This window comes from Carettochelys insculpta, chromosome 5, assembly GCF_033958435.1.
Source record: "Carettochelys insculpta isolate YL-2023 chromosome 5, ASM3395843v1, whole genome shotgun sequence".
NCBI lineage: Eukaryota > Metazoa > Chordata > Testudines > Carettochelyidae > Carettochelys > Carettochelys insculpta.
Genome location: NC_134141.1, coordinates 81846588 through 81866669, shown reverse-complemented (window position 1 = coordinate 81866669; position 20082 = coordinate 81846588). Strand labels below are relative to the sequence as shown.

General features: G+C 45.6%; 1 protein-coding gene across 1 annotated transcript in view; it reads right to left on the bottom strand.

Moving 5' to 3' along the window:
• Positions 1-16800, bottom strand: part of ACOT12 (acyl-CoA thioesterase 12) — a 43030-nt gene extending 26230 nt beyond the window's left edge. The window contains exons 1-2 of the mRNA XM_074995380.1: positions 16674-16800; positions 7412-7481 (exon numbers count right to left, since the gene is read on the bottom strand). Of these exons, the coding sequence (XP_074851481.1) occupies positions 7412-7481; positions 16674-16800 (197 nt within the window). The remainder of the gene's footprint in view (positions 1-7411; positions 7482-16673) is intronic.
• Positions 16801-20082: the final 3282 nt, after the last annotated feature.

Here is a 20082-nt window from a genome sequence, read left to right as displayed (position 1 = left end):
AGGTACACAGGCACATAGCCTTATGAGGTATGTTAAGTCACTGAGTGTACATATAGGCACCATTAAACAAGCAGGTGGCAGTATCTCATTTCTTAAACTATGCCTTAGTGGTCAGGGCAGAATTCACCTTCTTCCCCATGAAGCCAAAGCAGGCTCAGTTCTGTGATGCCCTTGGAATGCACCCTCCAAATCGGGGATGAGGCTACAGGATTATTCCTCCGTGGCTGATATTCCAGCAGAGAACCTTGAGCAGAAAACACTGTTTCTTTGCTTTGCCCATGGGAACTTCCTGGACCACTGGATCTATATTAATTTGGATCCTATAAGCTTTGGCCCTTTCCTCTGGAGACTCCCTAAATGTCCCTTAAATGTGGGAGGCAGAGGACGCAGTGACCCTCATTTGGAAACACTCTGCCCTTGGACTATACCTAAAGCCACACTGTAGGGCTTAAATAGTCTGCCTCATATTGGACCCTGCCTTAGGGATTAATTTCAGCCTCATTGGGCAGGAGAGCAGAGAAGGTATGTTCTGCATATGCTACATTAGATCCTCAGTTAATGTAAACGAGCATCGTTCCATTGACATCAGTGGAGCTGTGTTAATTTACATCCACTGAGGCTCTAGCTCAGCATATGCAATGATGCATAAACAGGATATATTGGGCTAGATCCTCAGCATTAGTGTATCAACCTAATGCCATTAAGGATAATGAAGCTAGATGCATTTACACTACAGGAGAATCTGGCCTGGTGTGTTTATTAACTAAATTAGGAAAAAATGGTAAAAAGATTAAAACGTATTTAGCTTAAACCAAGGCTCTTCTTACATTAATAATCTTACTTTGGAAAATCATTCTGAGGGAAAATTCTCAATCAGCCCTAGACACAATGAAGACAGTGGTGGCCATCTTTGCTAGGGACAACATCACTTTAATCTGCAACAGTGTCAGGAAGACAATCACATCTTGCCAAGGGGTGCCTGTTTGTTTATTACTACTGACGGTGGTGGGAGATGGCAGACATTTTGAAAAAAGGCAAAACTTCACGGCTGGGTCTACATGTGCCCCTTCCTTTTGAAATGGGCATGTTAATGAGCAGGTTTGAAATATGCTAATGAGGCACTGCAATGAATATGCAGCGCCTCATTAACATAATGGCCGCCGCAGCGATTTGAAAGTGTGGCTTTTCGAATCATGCGCCACCCATGGAGACGGGACCTTCCGAAAGGACCTCCCCCAGTTTTCAAAAGCCTCATTAGCATATTTCGAACCTGCTCATTAACATGCCCCTTTCGAATGGAAGGGACACATGTAGACCCAGCACACCTGACTGAAGAAAGAAATCAGAAATTCAGAAGTGCCCTTTTAATAACTAAATACTCTCAGTGTTAACAATGTCATTGAATAATTTGATCAGTTACTAATAATACAAATTAGGAGATTTTTTTTTAAATTTGATTTTTATCTTGAGAGTGTACCTTCAAAAGTCTGAAAAGCGTTTGCTTACTAGACCATAAAAAATGCTTCAACCAGGAAACTGACAACAAATGCTTTTTCTAAACAATAATTCTACTTTTACCCTAGAGCAAAACTTATTTTTATTCTAAAATAATTTCAAATGTTTTGCTAATCTTGTAACATATACAGGGCTTTTTTTCTGCCAGAACACTACAGAATAGCGTTCCAGCACCTTTTTTCCCTGGGTGGGGTGTGGCACCAAGCTGGGAGCTGCTCTGGGCAGTTTGCACATGGGCAGGCTGGAAGCTGCTCTGGGTGGCCCGCACATGGCTTGCCATGCCGGGAGCTGCTGTGGGCGGGAGAGCATCAGAGCCACCAGCTGCTCCTATGTGAGGTAGGTGGAGGGCAGTTTGGGGCTACAAGGGCGTTAAGCCTGTGAGTTGGGAGGCAGTTTTAGACTGCAGGGGAATTAAGCCTGGGAGTCAGGAGGCAGTTTGAGGCTGCAGGGCAGGGGGTGTGATTTGAGGTTGCAGGGGAGGTTAAGCCTGGGAGTGGGAAGGGGGCAGTTTGGGGCTGTGAAGGGTTAAGCCACCTGGGAGCGGTTTGGGGCTGCGAGGGGTTAAGCTGCCTGGGTGAGAGGTGGGGGTGGGTGAGTTCCGGCACCTTTTCTTCTAGGAAGAAAAGCACTGAACATACATATTCTAAAATGAGGCTCTTTTGAGATATCAGAAAGAGCCAATTTCTTCACTATAAAAAAAAATGGAAATAGTGTATGTATGGAAGGCAAATATAAACCTTTGAAGAGGTGCTAGTTCTGTTCTCTGTGTTATTTCTCAACAGCTAACTGAGGTATGGGGGAGGAATAGCTCAGTGGTTGGTGCACAGGGCTGCTAAACCCAGGGGTGTGCATTCAATCCTTGTGGGGACTGCTTAGAAGTGAAGGGCAAATAGGCTTTAAAAAAATCTGTCAGGAATGATGACAGGTCCTGCTGTGCATGCAGGTGAGTGGAATGAATGACCTCTTAAAGTCCTTTCCATCTCAATAAGACCTACAATCACTCTGAGGCCTGTAAGCATGGAGAACTAATTTATGTAACCGAAAATAGGCACTGTACAAGAATTTGGGAACCTGGAGCGGCACAAAATGTTTCTGGCCACAGCCACTCCCAATTTCATTCATGTCACATCTTCCTCTTCTACTTATGAGGCCTGGCATAGCACTGGAGAAACCACAGGACAAGTCGTGTGTGTGTGTGTGTCCCCACAGAAATTTGCATAAACTGAAGTATGTCAGGTGCTCTGCACAGAACTACTCTGCTACTTCTACTGCATTGCGCATGCAAGTGCAGCTTTACCCCTGGATAGTTTCTCATTTTCTGGTTCTGTCTCAGTGTACTAAAATGAAGAGGTTCAAGATGGCCACCCTGGCCTTTCCCAATACAGCAGAGAGACTTGTGTTAAGTCATTTTAGAGGCCAATTTCTGAAATGACATCACAGGCTAATTCCATCACATTTTTAGAAACAGTAAAGCATCTCATTCTGTTTATTTTTTAATATGCTGTGCAGGTAGATTCCTGTAATTTTCTTCCTGGGCATCGGAGGTCATAGCATTTCTAAAAATGTAATGTTGTGGGGTCTCTGTAAGGCAGACTTTGCAATACGAAAGGTTGTTGGAAAGATGGGGAAAGAAGGTTCTTCTCTGGTCCTACTGTCAGAATGGAATGTAGGAGTTGCAAAGCCTTCTTCAGAAAGAGGGCCTCTGAAACAATGGAGCTTCAGGAAGCTGTCTCTCTTTTGGCTGGCCCTGGTCATGGAACACTGCATTGCCATTAATGGGAATCTTTTGAAATGTACCAGACTGAGATATTTTGGTGGAGATACCTGGAGACTACAAGCACTAAAAGAATTTAAATCAGGTTATGTTAAACCAGACAGTGCTCATGCTATTACCGTGAACTCACACAGTGTAAAAAAGACATTCTTTCTTTATCTTCTTATAAAACTAACTTTCTTAGTGTACAGTTAAAGTTGCAGAAATTTCAGTTTCCAAGTCAACCGAAAAGACCTAGTGACAGAATGGACTCCCCTTCCAAAATGATGGTAAGCTAATGTAAGTGAATGAACATTAAAGCAGGAAACCTAAAAAATGTCCTTTTTATACACGATACTCAAGGGCTGAGTCTACATGGTGCTCTGTCCAGCGCTGCTGCCAGCAGAGCTATGCAAAATAAGCTTCTCAGGATTGCACATGGCAGGCTATTTGCATACTCATGAAGCTCATTACCATAGCCCCACAAGAGTTCAGCATTGGCAGAACGGGATGCCGAGGTTTAGCTGCCAGAGGCATGTTCACACGGCCTCTGCAGTCGCAGCACCCCCTTCTGTTGACACCGAACTCTCACGGACTATGGTCATGAGCTTCATGAGTATGCAAATTGCACACCATTTGCAATCCCAAAAAGCTCACTTTGCATAGCTCTGCTGGCAGTGGCAGTGGCGCCATGTAGACATAGCCAAGGTTATTAATTATCTGAGAACCTTAATGCAATCTTCTTAATTTTACACATTCAGTACATCACATGGTAAACTATTCCACTCAGGATGTTAAAACTGATGTGTGGCTGAAGTACTGTGAAAATATTTAAGGTCTAATTCTGCTCTCAAGTACAAGAGTGAAAATTCTATTGAAGTCTGTGAGGGTGGCAACTTTGTACCAGAGAAAAAACATGATAACTTAGTCAGACTTTTTGATCAAAGATTTCTAGAAACGTGTTTTTCATTAGAAAGCAAAATGGAAAAGTCTGCAGGTGAGAAGAGGACTCTTGAGATGGTCTTTATGTGGGAAGTGCAGGATCTCTTAGGTCTCTTCTATGTGACCATGTTCATGCACATCTCTTATCAATCTTACTTCTGTCCTTACATGGACATGGGTTTTGAGGGCCAGACAGCACTATGAATGCATAAATGTGTGCGTATTATGAATGCACAGTTGCTAGTAGTTACTGCAATTACACCTCTGCAATCTTGCTGTCAATTACCCAGCTGTATGTGCATTTGTGATAATTGCAAACTCTGCTATAAGGATTGCATGAAGTGGTACACACAGTCTGCTGGACTGGAATAAATGGCATGGGAGGATATGACCCATGACAGGAAAAGTTGGCACTCTGTTACAAAGGAAGCAGGATAAGTAGCCAGATATCCCCGTGCCACATTGTCTAACAGTAGAAGGGAAGGTAGATATCAGCTTGGCCTGGTATATCACCTAAGCCCTACATATGGAAATTGATTCTCAGACATTGTCTTGCTTGAATATGAGCAATGTACATTTCATTATCATACAGTTCTGAAATCAGAGCCCATTCATAGACTCATAGAACACTAGAACTGGAAATGATCTCGAGAGGTCATTGAGGCCAGTCCCTTGACCTCATGGCAGGACCCAAGCACCATCTTGGCCATCTCTGACAGATGTCTATAATCTACTTTTAAATATCTCCAGTGATGGAGATTCCACAATCACCCAAGGCAATTTAGTCCAGTGTTTAAGCACCCTGACAGTTAAGAAACTTTTCCTAATGTTCAACCTAAAGCTCCCTTACTACAGTTTAAGCCCATTGTTTCTTGTCCTATCCATAGAGGCCAAGGAGAACAATTTTTCTCCTTCCTCCTTGTAACCCTCTTTCAGGTACTTGAAAATTACCATCAAGTCCCCTCTAAGTCTTCCCTTTTCTAAGCTAAACAAGCCCAAATCTTCAGTCTTGCCTCATAGCTCATGTTCTCTAGACCTTTAATCATTCTTGTTGCTCTTCTCTGGACCTTCTCCAATTTTTCCAAATCTTTCTTGAAATGTGGTGCCGAGAACTGGACACAATACTCCATTTGAGGCTTAATGAGCTCTGAGTAGAGCAGAAGAATGACTTCTCGTGTCTTGCTCACAACACTCCTGTTAATGTATCCCAGAATCATGTTTGGTTTTTTTGCAACAGCATCACACTGTTGACTCATATTTAGATTTGTGGTCCACTGTGACCCCAAGCCCCTTTCCGCAGTACTCCTTTCTAGATAATCACTTCCCTTTCTGTATGTATGAAGCTGATTGTTCCTTCCTAAGTGGAGTACTTTGCATTTGTCCTTATTAAACTTCATCCTATTTACCTCAGACCATTTCTCCAGTTTGTCCATACCATTTTGAATTACAACCCTATCCTCCAAAGCAGTTGCAACCTCTCCCAGCTTGGTATCATCTACAAACTTAATAAGCGTACTCTCTATGCCAATATCTAAATTGTTGATGAAGATATTGAATAGAACTGGTCCCAAACCAGACTCCTGGATAAATCCACTTGTTATGCCCTTCCAGATGATTGTAAACCATTAATAACTACCTTGTGAGAAAGGCTGCCCAAAAAGTTATGCACCCACCCATAGTAGCCCCAACTAAGTTGGACTTGCCTAGTTTATTGACAAGAAGTTCATACAAGACTGTATCAAATGGCTTACTAAAGTCTATGGCTGGGTCTACACGTGCCCCTTCCTTTCAAAACGGGAATGTTAATGAGCGGGTTTGAAAGATGCTAATGAGGCACTGCAATGAATATGCAGCACCTCATTAGCATAATGGTGACCATGGCGATTCAAAAGTGCGGCTATCTGGTGATTGGAAGAAGGGCTTTCGAAAAATGGGGGGAGTCCTTTTGGAAGGTCCCATCTCCACGGGTGGTGCGCGATTCAAAAAGCCGCACTTTCGAATTGCCGTGGCTGCCATTATGCTAATGAGGTGCTGCATATTCATTGCAGTGCCTCATTAGCATTTTTCAAACCCGCTCGTTAACATGCCCCTTTCGAAAGGAAGGGGCACATGTAGACACAGGGTATGTATACTACGTCCACCACTTCTCCCTTATCCACAAGACTTATTATCCTATCAAAGAAAGCTATCAGATTGGTTTGACATGTTTTGTTCTTTACAAATCCAGGCTGGCTGTTACCCATCACCTTATTTTCTTCCAGGTATTTGTAGATGAATTACTTAGTCCATTACCTCTCCTGGCACAGAAGTTAAACTATTTCATATATGTGGCCTTGTAAGCACTCAGTATCATAGGTCAGCACTTGAAAAATGTTCGGTTTCCAAGGGTTAATCATTTTTAAAACCTAGCTACATCCAAAAGTACAATTCTGCATTTTTTTCCAGATCAGCTCACTAGGAATGCAGTGGACTAGACTGTTACCATGCAGTAAAAAAATTCCTATTATTTTTAAATGGATGTGAATCTGAACAAGACCAATGCCTTTAAAAAAATCCACTTAATTAGAGAGTTGATTCTGTAGCACTGGAGTCAGAATGCTCCCCCACTGTTAATATTAACAGCAAACAGTTGGCATTTACGGTGCAAGCTTTTAGCCTTAAGAAATCTTAGTTCCCTGGCTGAGAAACAGTTAAAGCAGAAGTGAAAGATGTATTATGTCCTGCAGTATCCTATGGATTCACTAAACACAGAGAATTTGCAAATACAAAATTCCTCTTTAGTACCTTTCTGTTACATGGATAAACAAAAGCACAAATAAAAATAAAGGAAAGAATGAAGTTGAAAGAGGGCTTGCTTCTATCAAAAATTCATGGAGCAGCTATAATTGAACATATCCCTCATTCAAAAATGAAAAAACAGTAGTTTGTAGTATTTATTTTAAACAGGAGCAAATGTCATTGCATTTTAAGTTTCTGACCTGTTTTCTAGTTTACAGGGTCAAAAGTAACTACAGTTTATTTTAGACTTTGTAAAATTGATCTTTGCCTTCCAGCAAGTGGGTGAGGTAAGCCCAATGCACCATAGGGAAATCACTGAACCACTATCTCTGATTTTATATGGGCTGGTTAATCTCTGTTAAGTAGAAAAAAAGAGGACTCTAAACTGATAAGTTTTGATAATTACTATACAGGATTCTCTACCTGGCAGTCTCTTCAAACTGTATGTCATCCACTGACGCTGTCACACAGGACACACCAGCATGTTTCTCAGCTGCAGAGAGAGAGAGAGATGAGGGGCAGAGTTACTACACTCGACATGCTGCAAACATCTCACATATGCACATATCGCAAAGCACAGTGGTCCTGATCCTCCTTATGGTCACATCGATTGTAAATCCTGAATAATAACCCTGAATTTACATGAGTGTAAAAAATGATTTAAATAAATCAGAATGAGTATTTGTGAGGAAATATCAGCCCTGCATCCAGCAAGAGACCAGACTGGATTATTATAATGATCCCTCTCGGCCTTATCATTTACGAATCATCAAAAGAGTGAGGAGAAGAACTTTGCAAGAGAAAAACGTGATAAATATCACTAGGAAAGTGTTATAGTCAAACAAGTGATCAAAATGCTTAGCACAGTTAAAATATCATTTCAGGAGACACATACTGACAAAAATAAGTTATTGATTTATCTATGATTAGATATCTTCTGAGCTGGCAAGTCAGTGCTTGGTGCAAGACTTAGGGAAAAGAAAGTTGTCTTTATGCTGTCCTGTTCCTGGAACTCACTGAGGTCTAGGAAAGTTCACAGAGTAAATTATAATGATCACACAGCTGCTTTATTTACACATGGTTTCTGATATCTTGGAAATTACTAAAGTACAGCAGCATCCAACCCCATGATCCTAGCCAAGGGACTGTGAGAGGCGGTTGTGTAAGAGTCACTATGGAAGGTCTATATCACTCAAGTTCCCTATACAGACAGAATTTTCAGGTGACAGAATCTGCCAGGTTTATAGCCGTTTAGGCTGCACCTACACTAGCAAGTTCTTTTGAAAGATTTTGCAAAAGAAGGGTCTCTTTTGAAATACCCTGCGGAGTGCTTACACACAAAAAGGACATGCGCTCCTTTCGAAAGTGCTCTTCCACTCCTGTTTCAGGAAGAGTGCCGTAGTTCAAAAGCTTCTTTCAAAAGAAAGTGCATGTAGATGCTCGGCAGGGCTCATCTTTCAAAACAGGAGCCCTCATAGTGCTGAACTTTTCGATCCCTGGCCCATTCTTTCGAAGGAGCACGGGCTGCACCAACACTCCCTATTGAAAGAGCAGGTCAATCTTTCAATCCGCTTTTTTGTGTATGGATGAACTCTTTCAAAAGGAGTTATTTCAGAAGATATCTTCCAGAAGAACTTTGCTGAAAGGATCTCTGGAGTGTAGATGTAGCCTTAGTGTGGCCAGAACAGCACAAATCAGCTGGAGGAAAGAAGCTCCGGTTATCATAAAAAAGGAAAAATTAAGGGATTAAAAATCTTGAGTTTTCTGCTTTTGATTTTTAAGAATTCAAATCTTCAGTCCTTACTCATGGGGAAAACTTCCATTGAAACCCACTGCCACTCACAGGGTCTGCACAGGGCCCTATGCATTACTTAAGCCAAGTGTTATTGGTTTATGTGAGGTATAGATAATGCGACTTCTGTGCAGAGGTGAATTTAATCCAAAGTAACTGTGATTCTGTCTGGGTCAGGATTCAAGGACTGGGTTCATTGTATATTACTGCTTGAAGGACTCACCCCTGTTCCAACTTACTGATTCCCTCCCTGAAAAAAAGTGTATGTACATATACAGATACAGCTCATGATAACGTCAAAACGAGTACATGAAACACCTGTGCAATCATGTGACCTCATACTTTTAACAATTGTTCTTCCTTCCTTCATTCCCTCAACCATGTGTTGTTTTCTTTTCCTTGGTTTTGTTTGATATTTAAACAGTAACATATTCATGAACTTCTGGTTGTTACAACATTATAAATAATATTATTAACATGCATGAGGAAAGCTAGTTTTGTGAAAGAAATCAACTCATTTGTTCTTATGCTGTTAGAACTTGAAATCTATATTGCCACTATATAAATTAATCATGTGTGTGTGTTGCAGGATTACTCGTGATAAAAATGAACTTTTGTCAGGGACAACAAAAAGAGACATATGAAATATAGCAGCAAATCCACAACTATGTAAACTTACATAGCTTCATTGACTTCAATGAAGCCATGATAAATTATAGCAGTTGAAAACCTGACAATTCAAAGGAATCAGTCTAATACACCTTCTTAGATTAGGCTTCTGCCTGTTACAAATATCGGTTGATACACGAGATTTAACGATAAAAGACATAGTGCTGAATGACTTTTTTTTGAAGAAATAAAAAGCATGTTTATGAATAGCAAACAGCTAAATACTTTCAGATTATTACGCAGGAGCTCCAGCATAGGAACTCCTAGGATAAGTGGCTACCAACAAATTCTCTGGTATCCTCATGTCTTTCTATATGTGCACAGCAGACTAAATAAAGCTGTCAAGTCTCTAAGTGCTGAAATACCTACACAGTGGTAACACAAGATATTCAGACACAAGATATCTGCTCATCTCCTCTTCAAGGTTTATTGTGAAGTACTTGCTAATATATGCAAATGAAAGTTTATGAACAGTGGAGGTGGCAAAAAGTTGAATTTGCTTAAGATTTGAAATGTAGGATTGCAGTTTGAAAACTTCACTCTGTTGATAAACATGCATGGGCATATTTTATATACACACATTCTGGTACCGTAGTCCCTTGAGTTATGTGAGGTTGTGTCCCCATGCACCCTTGTGTAACTCAAATTTCTCTTAAGTCAGGGCAGCTTTTTTCCCCAGTGGAATGCACGTTCTGCACTCAGGGAAGCAGCAGGAGCACCTGAACCTCCTTTTGAAAGGTTAAGTCCTGGGGTTGGGGGGGCAGTTGGGGAGGGTTAAGCCTGATGGTGGGTTGGGACCATGGGAGGGGAGTGGGGGGGGGGTTAGCCTGTGATGGGTTAGGGTTGTGGGGGGGGGCAGGGCGGGTGAGTGCAGTTGAATCAGAGCCACACAGAGTGGGTTGAGCCAGAGTCATGTGTGAGGTGGTGAGCCAGGCTGCAGGGGGTTTGAACCAGGGTGAAGGGTTTGAACTGGGGCTGGGGGGCGGGGTTGAACCAGGGCATGGGGTGGAGGCGGGGGTTGAGCCAGAGCCATGCACAGGGGGTGAACCAGGGCTGGGGGGATTTGAACTGAGGCTGCGCGAGGTGGTGGTGAGGGTGAGTCAGAGCTGCGCATGGGGGGGTGAGCTGGAGTCATGTGGGAGTTTGAATTGGAACGGGGGGTGAACTGCAGCTGCACGGGGAGGTTTGAACTGTGGCCAGGGGGTTGAGTCAAGGCTGGGGAGGAGCAGGACTTTGAGTTGTGCTTATGTGAGTTAAGCGCAACTCGAAATCGCACACTTCAAGGGTTTACTGTACCGTAGTTTGATTATGGGCAACTCTGTATCAAATGGAAATCCTTATGTTTAAAATGAAAGTTTCTGACCTCGCTTTTCACTGGCTCATATCTTTCTGTTTGTTCTTCCCTCTTTTCTACTTTAATCAGACAACTTGGTTTTTCTTTAATACCTTTGACAATCCTAACTTATCTTTGGCACTTCTGAAGACAGCACTTATCATGTTATACATAGACAGGGTTCCTGCAGATGGGTTTTCTCCATCTCTCAGTTTTGAGTATTGTGTCCAGTTCTGGGCACCGCAGTTCAAGAAAGATGTGGAGAGATTAGAAAGGGTCCAGAAAAGAGCGACAAGAATGATTAAAGGCCTAGAGAATGTGACCTATGAAGAAAGGCTGAAAAAATTGGGCTTGTTTAGTTTGGAAAAGAGAAGATTGAGGGGGAATATGATAGCGGTTTTCAGATATCTAAAAGGGTGTCATAAGGAGGAAGGAGAAAACTTGTTCTTCGTAGCGTCTGAGGATAGAACAAGAAGCAATGGATTTGAACTGCAGCAAGGGAGGTTTAGGCTGGACATTAGGAAAAAGTTCCTAACTGTCACGGTGGTCAAACAGTGGAATAAATTGCCAAGGGAGGTTGTGGAATCTCCATCGCTGGAGATATTTAAGAACAGGTTAGATAGACGTCTATCAGGGATGGTTTAGACAGTACTTGGTCCTGCCATTGGGGCAGGGGGCTGGACTCGATGGCCTCTTGAGGTCCCTTCCAGTCCTGGTATTCTATGATTCTATGACTGTACTCTGCTAGTGCTTTTGTCTCCTTCCTTCCGATTTTTCTTCTCATCTATCTCCTTCATCCTTTTCTCTCCACTATCACTCTCTTCTCTTCAACTTTTCCAGAATCCTCTACTTACTCACCACACTGTCATCTTCCTCTTCTTATCCTTTTCTCCCTCACCTATACGTCATTCCCCCCAAGCTGTTATTCTCTGATCCCAGAAGTTTCCCTCTCTCACTTGTGTTCCATGACATCAAACCCAGTTTCATTCTACGGGGAAACTGTATCTTTGAGATTAGTTTAGCTGAGTAATTCACTCCTATGGCATGAGTGAGTCTTCCTACAGGAACTCTTTCAGTAGTCTGTAATGGGTTGAGATTTCTTATAAGCCTTGCTGGCATTTCATTGCCACTTCAGTCACAAGGGGAATAAGACTACTTACTAAAGACAGACAACAAGAAGTGGCTGGCGGTACCCTTATAAGAGAGAGAATTGACAAATCTGCAACATAACCACCAGGATTTAGTGAGTTATTTTCTATTACTGTTATTTTTTATTACAAATTAAAAGAAAAAAAATACTTGCCAGCATAACATCTACAATGAATTCCAAGGGAAGTAGCAGAAGTCCAGCACTTGGGACTTTTTGACTACGTCTACACTACAGTGTTTGTCAACAAAACCCAAGGAGTGTCCAGATTCCCAAGGCATTCTGTCAACAATAAATCAACAGAAAACAGCACTTTTGTCAACAGTCTTATCCTGCTCCCCGTGAAGAACAATGCCTTTGTTAACAGAGATCTGCCAACAGAGAGCCAGTCTGGACGTTGTGGGTGTGCCGGGGGTAACACGTCTTCAAAGGCCTCCAGAGAACCACGCAGTTGCTTAGGGCGATGCCCAGCCCACAGCATTCAGGGCTCTATGGTACCTGCTCCTACAGGGAGCCCAGGGACACCCTGTGGCAGGAAGCCAAAAGCATGGAAGCAGCAGAGGTACCATCTGTGATCCCCAATGCCTTGTAGCCACTCCTTCCTTGAGGGGTGTCACAGATGGCATCCTTCACAGATGACAGCCAGCTAGCTACCCTGAGATTCCCACCCACTCCAAGTCCTTGGGGGAACAGTCTGAGGGGGTCCCAGGAGCCACAATGGGACACCAAGAGGCAGCCCCCCTCCTGGACTGGGACCAACGTGCAGACGCTCCTGTACTTGTGAGGCAAGGAGGAGCTACTCCAGGACCACAAGGTGAAGTGCTGTAATGCCCCTGCCTACGCTCAGAAGGCCACTGCCCTGGCAGAATGGGAACACACCCTCTCCCTCACCCTGCAGCATGGAGCAAGTCCGGGTGAAGGTGAAGGAGCTCCGGCAGGGCTACTTCCAGGCCTGGGATGCTGGCCAATGCTCTGGGGTAGGACCCACCACCTACCTCTATTACAAGGAGCTGCACAACATCCTGAGGCAGGACATGGTGTTGGAGGGCCCCTCACTGCAGCCAGAGTCCCTGGAGGTGGAAGCAGCAGGCATCTGAGTCCCAGGCCCTGCCAGAGCTAGGGGCAGACACAGCCTCAGAGGCCAGCAGCAGCACCCTGGTCTTAAGCCTGGAGCCAGTCCCTACCAGTCAGGCCACCTCTCAGGTGTCTTCAGAGCTGGGTGAGGGTGCCTCCAATGAGTACCCCATGCATTGAACACCCTAGGGAATGGGAGGCAAGCACAGATAGGGTGCTCTGTAAGTGTCACATGGCTGGCTCAGATGGGACCTTGCGTTGTGGTCCCCGCAGTGGAGCCATGTGCAATCTAGTGTACACCACTCAGGCCCAGCAGACAGCCCCGAAGGATGGGTGCCAGCCTGCTGCCAGCCTCATGGGAGTTCGGATGATCCCCACACCTGGGGAGCCCTGCCAGTATCTGCCATGGCTGCAAGCGGGCTGACCACAAGGGCACCAGCCTGATCCCCAAAACACCGAGGAGTGAGGCTCCCAGAACATGGGCATACCCTGAGAAGCGAAGCAGCACCCACTCCTGCAGACAGCACTGTGAGAGGCAGCTGCGTGGGGCAGCCCTAGGGAAGGCCAGGCTGCTCCTGGCTTACCCACCACCCATGAGGGGACCCCTCTGCAGCCCGACACCAGCCTTGGCCACTAGCCCATTCCCCATGGGGGCCACAGCAGTCAGCACAGTCCGGTGACACTGTGCAGTCCCCATACGACAGAGCCTGTTGTACAGGCCATACCTGGCTTTGCTCCTGGGACATTCCTGTCCCTTGGCCTGGAGGGGGTGGGCTGTTAGTTGCTGCTCATAAACCCACTTTGTAGTGGGGAGGGGAGCTGTGAATAAAGAGGGGGGCCCAAGAAAAGCTGTACAATAGCCATGCCATCATATTATACAGAACTAGGGCTGATCAAAAATGGGAATTCTTTTATACTGTGAAGGGGTCCAGCACTGGATTTGCAGACAGGAAAGGGATGTCTATGTTGGTTTTAACTTTAAGTCACCTTTGCACTCTCTATATCTTGGACTGGGTTGGTGTCTGATGTAGCTCCTGGCATAACTTTGACAGCTCCTGGGGCTATGTTTAAGTTACAGCATAAGAACATAACACAAGAACGGCCATATTAGGTCAGACCAAAGGTCCATCCAGCTCAGTACCTTGGTTGAATTTGAAACTATGTAAAATATCCCAATCAAGCTGCATAGAAAGTCACAGCTGTAGCAACACAAAATTTGACAGCTATATGTTGTAAGAATTATTTCCTTCCAAATGCAAAGCCTAAAATACAGCTTTAATTTTCTTCTGCCCCTGTCCAATGGGAACACTTTCCCCAGTTTCCAACTACCAACAGAACACTGTAGTGTACATGTAGTCATTATGAGTAGTATCAGAGAGTTATAATGAGATATGCCTCCTTGAGTTCTTTAATCTGTCTTTGCAGGTAGGCCAAGATCCTGTCTTTCAAATGTCAGCTTGTGATAACCAGAGATAACAAAATATAATTTTAAGATATGCACATGAAGACGCTATTGTCTTGCGTTTTCTCAGTAAATCCTTTCCTAAAAGGCTGTAGGATAGTAGCCTTCTTGCTGCCAGAAGTTTGGCTTACATGTACAGGTTGAACTTCTCTATTATGGCAGTATCTTGTCTGGCAACATCCATAATCTGGCATGATTATAGTTAGCCAGGTGACGACTTATCCTGGGTGTGGCCAAGTTTCCTGTAATCCAATAAGGTTTGTTTACAGCCACCAGGCCTGGCGCTCAGTGTTCTGTGCTGTTATTTAGCCATAATTTCCCCCTACATATCTTCTAAGAGCCCAATGAGCAGTGGAAGTGTTGGTAATGCCACTTCACCTTAGGGGCTGTGTTGCATGAATCACTCACTGTCCCCACTCCTTGCTTCCATCACAGCTGGACCTGCACTGTCTGAGGGCCAGGCGAGCCTCACCTCACTGCCAGGGCGAGCCAGCCCCACCCCAGCACCAGCACCCACCCTCTGGAGACAAAACACCTGGCTGCCTGCTTCTCCAAAGGGATGGCAGGCTGCAGCCAGGTGTTCTATCTCCAGAGGGTGGGACCAAACCAGGCACAGAGCTCCAGGAAATTGTCCTTCCACATGTGGAAGGTCTGGAGCTGCTTCAGGTCATCCTACTGCCCCACGATCAGCTGGTCCCACCAGCTGGAACTGTTACAGGGCCTCCAGATCTGTCTGTGCACCCATGGGTGTGAGTGCATGTGTGACCATCTGTCAGCCATGGAGAGTTCCTCAAGAGTGATGTCAGGCTCGCCCTCCATGAGGAAGAGGAGGACAGCAATGAGGAAGTGCAGCAAGTGCTGAAGCAACTCTGCATGGGGCCAGCTCAAGCCCAGGGGCTGCGCTGGCACCATGGCTTGATGGAAAGAGCTGTGTCTCCCAGGAAGCATTGAAACCCTGCTCTAGCAGCTGTGCTGTCCCTCGTGAAGGTAGGCATGCCTCAGCATGGGCAGGGAACAGGTGTCTGGGGGGATCCCTTAAGGTGCGTCTCACTGGGGTCCCCAGAAGGGATTGCCACCTGTGCGACCCTGTCCGACGGTGTTCCAGGTAGCCGTTTGTCCAGAAAGCGGCCGGGCAGTCTGGTTGCTCCCTGTCAATAGAGCACATTCACTTTGCTGTCTGGCCCTAACCCGTTGACAGAAGCTTTGTCGGAAGATATCTTCTGACCCTAACTTCTGCAGACGCATCACTCTATTCTAGACATAGCCTTAAACGTGCAGTAGCCAAACACTGCCAAATGTGCCGCTGATGGGAAAATGTTACATGATCTAAACCTCTATTCCACTTCACGTTTCTAAGGTTTAATGGGGCAGTTTTCATTCTGCTCCTTTCCCATAACACAGGAAACAATGGGACATTGTGAAACTGAGACACTACAATTTTAAACAGGAGTGAAAAGAAATATTGCCCCCGGGGCAAATTACAATTCACCTGTGAAATTTATGGCTCCAGGGAATTGCTGCAATAAAGACTTCAGTAAGAATTTTCAACCAATTACTTATACATATTAACAACCAGAACTTTTGCAGCTGTGACAACTATTTCTTAGCGTTACCAGGGCTCTCGGTCCTCTTGCTCCAGGGCCATAGTCACCAAACACTGTCAACCACCCGAATGCCAGGTATTCCCGCAGCCACAGCCCCACTCTCTGAACCCACTGCCAGAGGCGAGATGCTGCACTGGAGGAACTAGTTTCCAGCATAGGAACTGCTGGGGCAAGTGGCTACCAATGCAAAGGATGGGCTCATTCACAGGAACAACAGCGCTGCTCCAGCACCTCTGGAGGAGGGCGGGGCTGTGCCCTGGGCGTCCCCACAGCCAGGGAAGCCGAACTGGCTTCTGCTGCTGTCTTAACAGCCCCCTTAGCCGGACTCTGGGCTCCGGGCGGGGCCAATCCCCAGCAGACCCCGGTGGCCCCAGCTCTGCCGTGTCTCACGCGGGGCTGTGGGGACTGGGCTCCCGTGGTTGGCAAAGGGAGGCGCCAGGGTCCGGTACTCCCGGCTCTCTCGCCTGCTCCTCCCCGTGATTTGCCTGTGGGGAGGTCCCGTCCCCGCCTCAGCTTCCCCCGGCAGCCTAGGGCCAGTTCTGGTGTCCGCCTCTGCGCCCGCGGGCAGCCCCTTGGGGCGGCAGAGCTGCGGCGCGCGCCCTACCGGCCAGGCAGGCGGTGGTGTCGATCCACTTGAGCAGCTGGCCGGCGCTGAGCTCCCCGCGGTGCGTGGCGTGCGCGGGGAGGACGGGTTGGCACGTCTGCACCTGGCCGCCGCTCGGCCCCTCCATGCCTCCGCCGGGCGGGGGCGCCCGGGTACCTCAGCCTCTGCCTGACGCTGCTCCCACAGCCGCCAGCCGGTCCCGGCCCGGCAGCCCCCTCGCGCCGCCGCCGGCGCCTCTGCCTCTGCCCGGGAGCGTACTTCAACCCCGGCGCTGCCTCTGAGCCGCCGCCGCCGCCGCCGCCGAGCAGGGGCGGGGAGAGGCCTGGGGGCAGGGCAGCTACTCGCCAAGGGTGGCTGGAAGCGGTGAGCGCCCCGGCAATGGGGAGGCAGTTTGGAGGCGTCTGTGATAGGAGCCCTTGGGAAAGGCATAAACAAGCCGACCAATAAGATCACAACGCCATAATGTAACTCCAGGGTGCGCCCACCCTCCCGTGCAGCGGAGAGAGGCATTAGAACGAGAAAAACTCCAGGAAGAGACAGCAAAACTGGTGGGTATCAGAGGGGAAGCCCTGCCGGTCTGTATCCACAAAACCAACAAGAAGTCCTGTGGTACCTTATAGACTAACAGGCGCACCTGACGAAGCGGGTCTTTGCCCGCAAAAGCTTATGTGCCAGTAAATTTGTTAGTCTATAAGGTGCCCGAGGACTTATCCTTGCTAAAACTGATTGGGGTGCGAAATATCTTCCATATGCAGAAAGGTTTAAAAGTCAGGGACTGTTCAGTTTAGAAAAGAGAAAGCTGAGGGGGATGTGGGACAGGTCTATGGCATCATAAGCAATGTGGAAAAAGAATAAGGAAGTGCTATTTATCCTTTCACACAACCCAAGAAGCAGGGGTCACTCGAAATTAGTAGGCACCAGGTTTAAAAGAAACATAAAAAAGTATTTTCTTCGCACCAACACACAGACCACCTGTGAGCTCATTGGCACAGGATGCTCCAAAAGGACAAAAGTATAACTGGGATAAAAAGAAATAGATAAATTCTTCAGAGCCAAGATGGTCAGGGACACAAGTCCTTAATGCAGATGTCCCTAGGCTCCAGCCTCCAGAAGCCTCTGGCATGGGCCACTGACAGAAAAAAAGCTGTTAGGTGTGATGGACTATTGACCTGACCCTTTTTTTTATACATTCTTATTCAATATGCAGTGGCTGGCATTGAAAATTCAACATCTAGGCGACACCTACACTAGCCGATTCCTTTCAGAAGGGGCATGGTAATGAGCGAGTTGGGAAGATGCTCATGAGGTGCTGTCATGAATATGCAGCACCTCATTGGCAGCCACATGTGATTTGAAAGTATCACTTTCAAATCGTGAGCCACCCATGTAGACAAGGGCTTTTTGAAAGGACCCTCCCTTGGACTTCAAACACCTCCTCTTCCTAAAACCAAATAGGAAGAAGGGGCTTTTGAAGTCCAGGGGGTCCTTTCGAGAGGCCCCCATCTACACAAGTGGCATGTGATTTGAAAGTGGTGCTTCTGAATTGTGCACGGCTGCCATTATGCTAACGAGGTGCTGAATATTCATGTAAGCACCTCATTAGCATCTTCCCAACTTGTTCATTACCATGCCCCTTCCAAAAGGAGGCGGATAGTGTACATGTGGCCCTAGTGACTCACCACACCCTAATCTAAGCATAGAGAAAAATACTGGCTTCTTTGGCTATGTCTGCCTGAGGATAAGAGACCCAAGTGGTTAGCTGATTCCACCCTGGCAGATCCCAGAGCTCAGATTTTAGCAGCAGACCAAACATTTACATAACAGTTTTTCAGATGCGGATTCTGACCACTTTGAACCCAAGACAGCTGCAGTATCTATATCCCTGTGTAGTCATACTCACAGGTGCTACAGTGTGGTCGAGGACTCTTACTACAGACCACTTGAGACTTTCTCTAACAATGGATCAAATTTTGGATTAGGGAGAGACAGAAATCATTAGATCAATGCAGACTGGAGAGACTGCATTAATTTGGGTGAGATTAGCAATCATTTTCACACTAGATTAATAACACTTAGCACTTTTCATTTGAGGAACTCAAAATGCTACTGACCAAGGAGAACAAGTTGCATTATCCTCACTGGATATCAAAAAATGAGGCACTGACAGGTTCAAACTTGCCAAAGCGCACAGCACGTCAATAGTAAATTTAGGCTAGGATAACAGCTATCGAGACTTTCAGACTGATTCTATATCCACTGCATCTCACTGCCACTCAGACTAGTCATACCTACAGCATTGATGGTGATGCAAATACATGTTAGCAGATTATAAATATTTCAGCAGTAACACCTCTGACATAATTTTAGTTGAACTCTTGGTCATGTAAGTTATCACATCCTGACAGTTCCAGCAAAGGGTGCTGTGAGTATAACTGCCCCTTATCACAGTGAATGTTGTTTTCTTCTTTTGACATCTGCTTCCACAATAATCACCTGTAGGTCAAGCATCTCCTGGCAGCTAATAACTGGCTGGGGGTTTAGCAGAGGACTCGTCCTAGCGACGATACCCACCTCCAGTGTTATTACTCCTATCCTAAACTATTAATACATAAACACAGCAAAGAAACAGTAAAGTAATTGCCTTTGCTTTGGTCAAAGTGTCTAAAAGTCAAACTCCCTGTTGCCATAGATATGGTATGTGGGTTGCAGATATTATTTATGTATTATAATACTGCCTAAAGGCTTAAGCACACAAAATGGCAATGTAGGACACATGGAGGTGCACATGGAAGAGACGGACTAATTGGAGAATATGGGGATTACTGGTGGTGAGAAGGCAGCCGTCTATAAGAGACTGAGATAACAGAGTGGACAAGCGAGGAGGGGGTTAAGTTGTGGAGGGCCCGAAAGAGATGGACAAGAAATTTGTGCCTGATGCAATGTTCATTTTTTTCCCAGCAGTTAAAAGAACAGCACAGGCATCAGTAAATAAAAAGACTGGAAGACATGAAACTGGGATCATGACACTTTTGCTTGCCCATAAATTATCTCTGCTTTTAATTCCTGGCTTTTGGGCACTAGACGTTTTTCAAGTTGGAAAGGCATATGAGTAGACCAACTGGTGACACCATTAATAACTCTTCACAAACAGTGGTAGTTATATACTGAATTTTTTCGGCTCATAAAATGGTAGTAAAATGTGGCCCTTGTTGCCTGGGGTTATTGTGAAATCCAAAAATATAAAGGGGGTTAAAAAAGAATTAGCTAAGGTCCTAGAGGATACCTCCATCGATAACTATTAGCTAAGATAGTTAGTGATGCAACAACATCCTCTGGGTATCTCTAAACCTCTGACTGCCAGAATCTGAGACTAGACAATCAGGGCTGGATCACTTGTTCTGCTCATTCC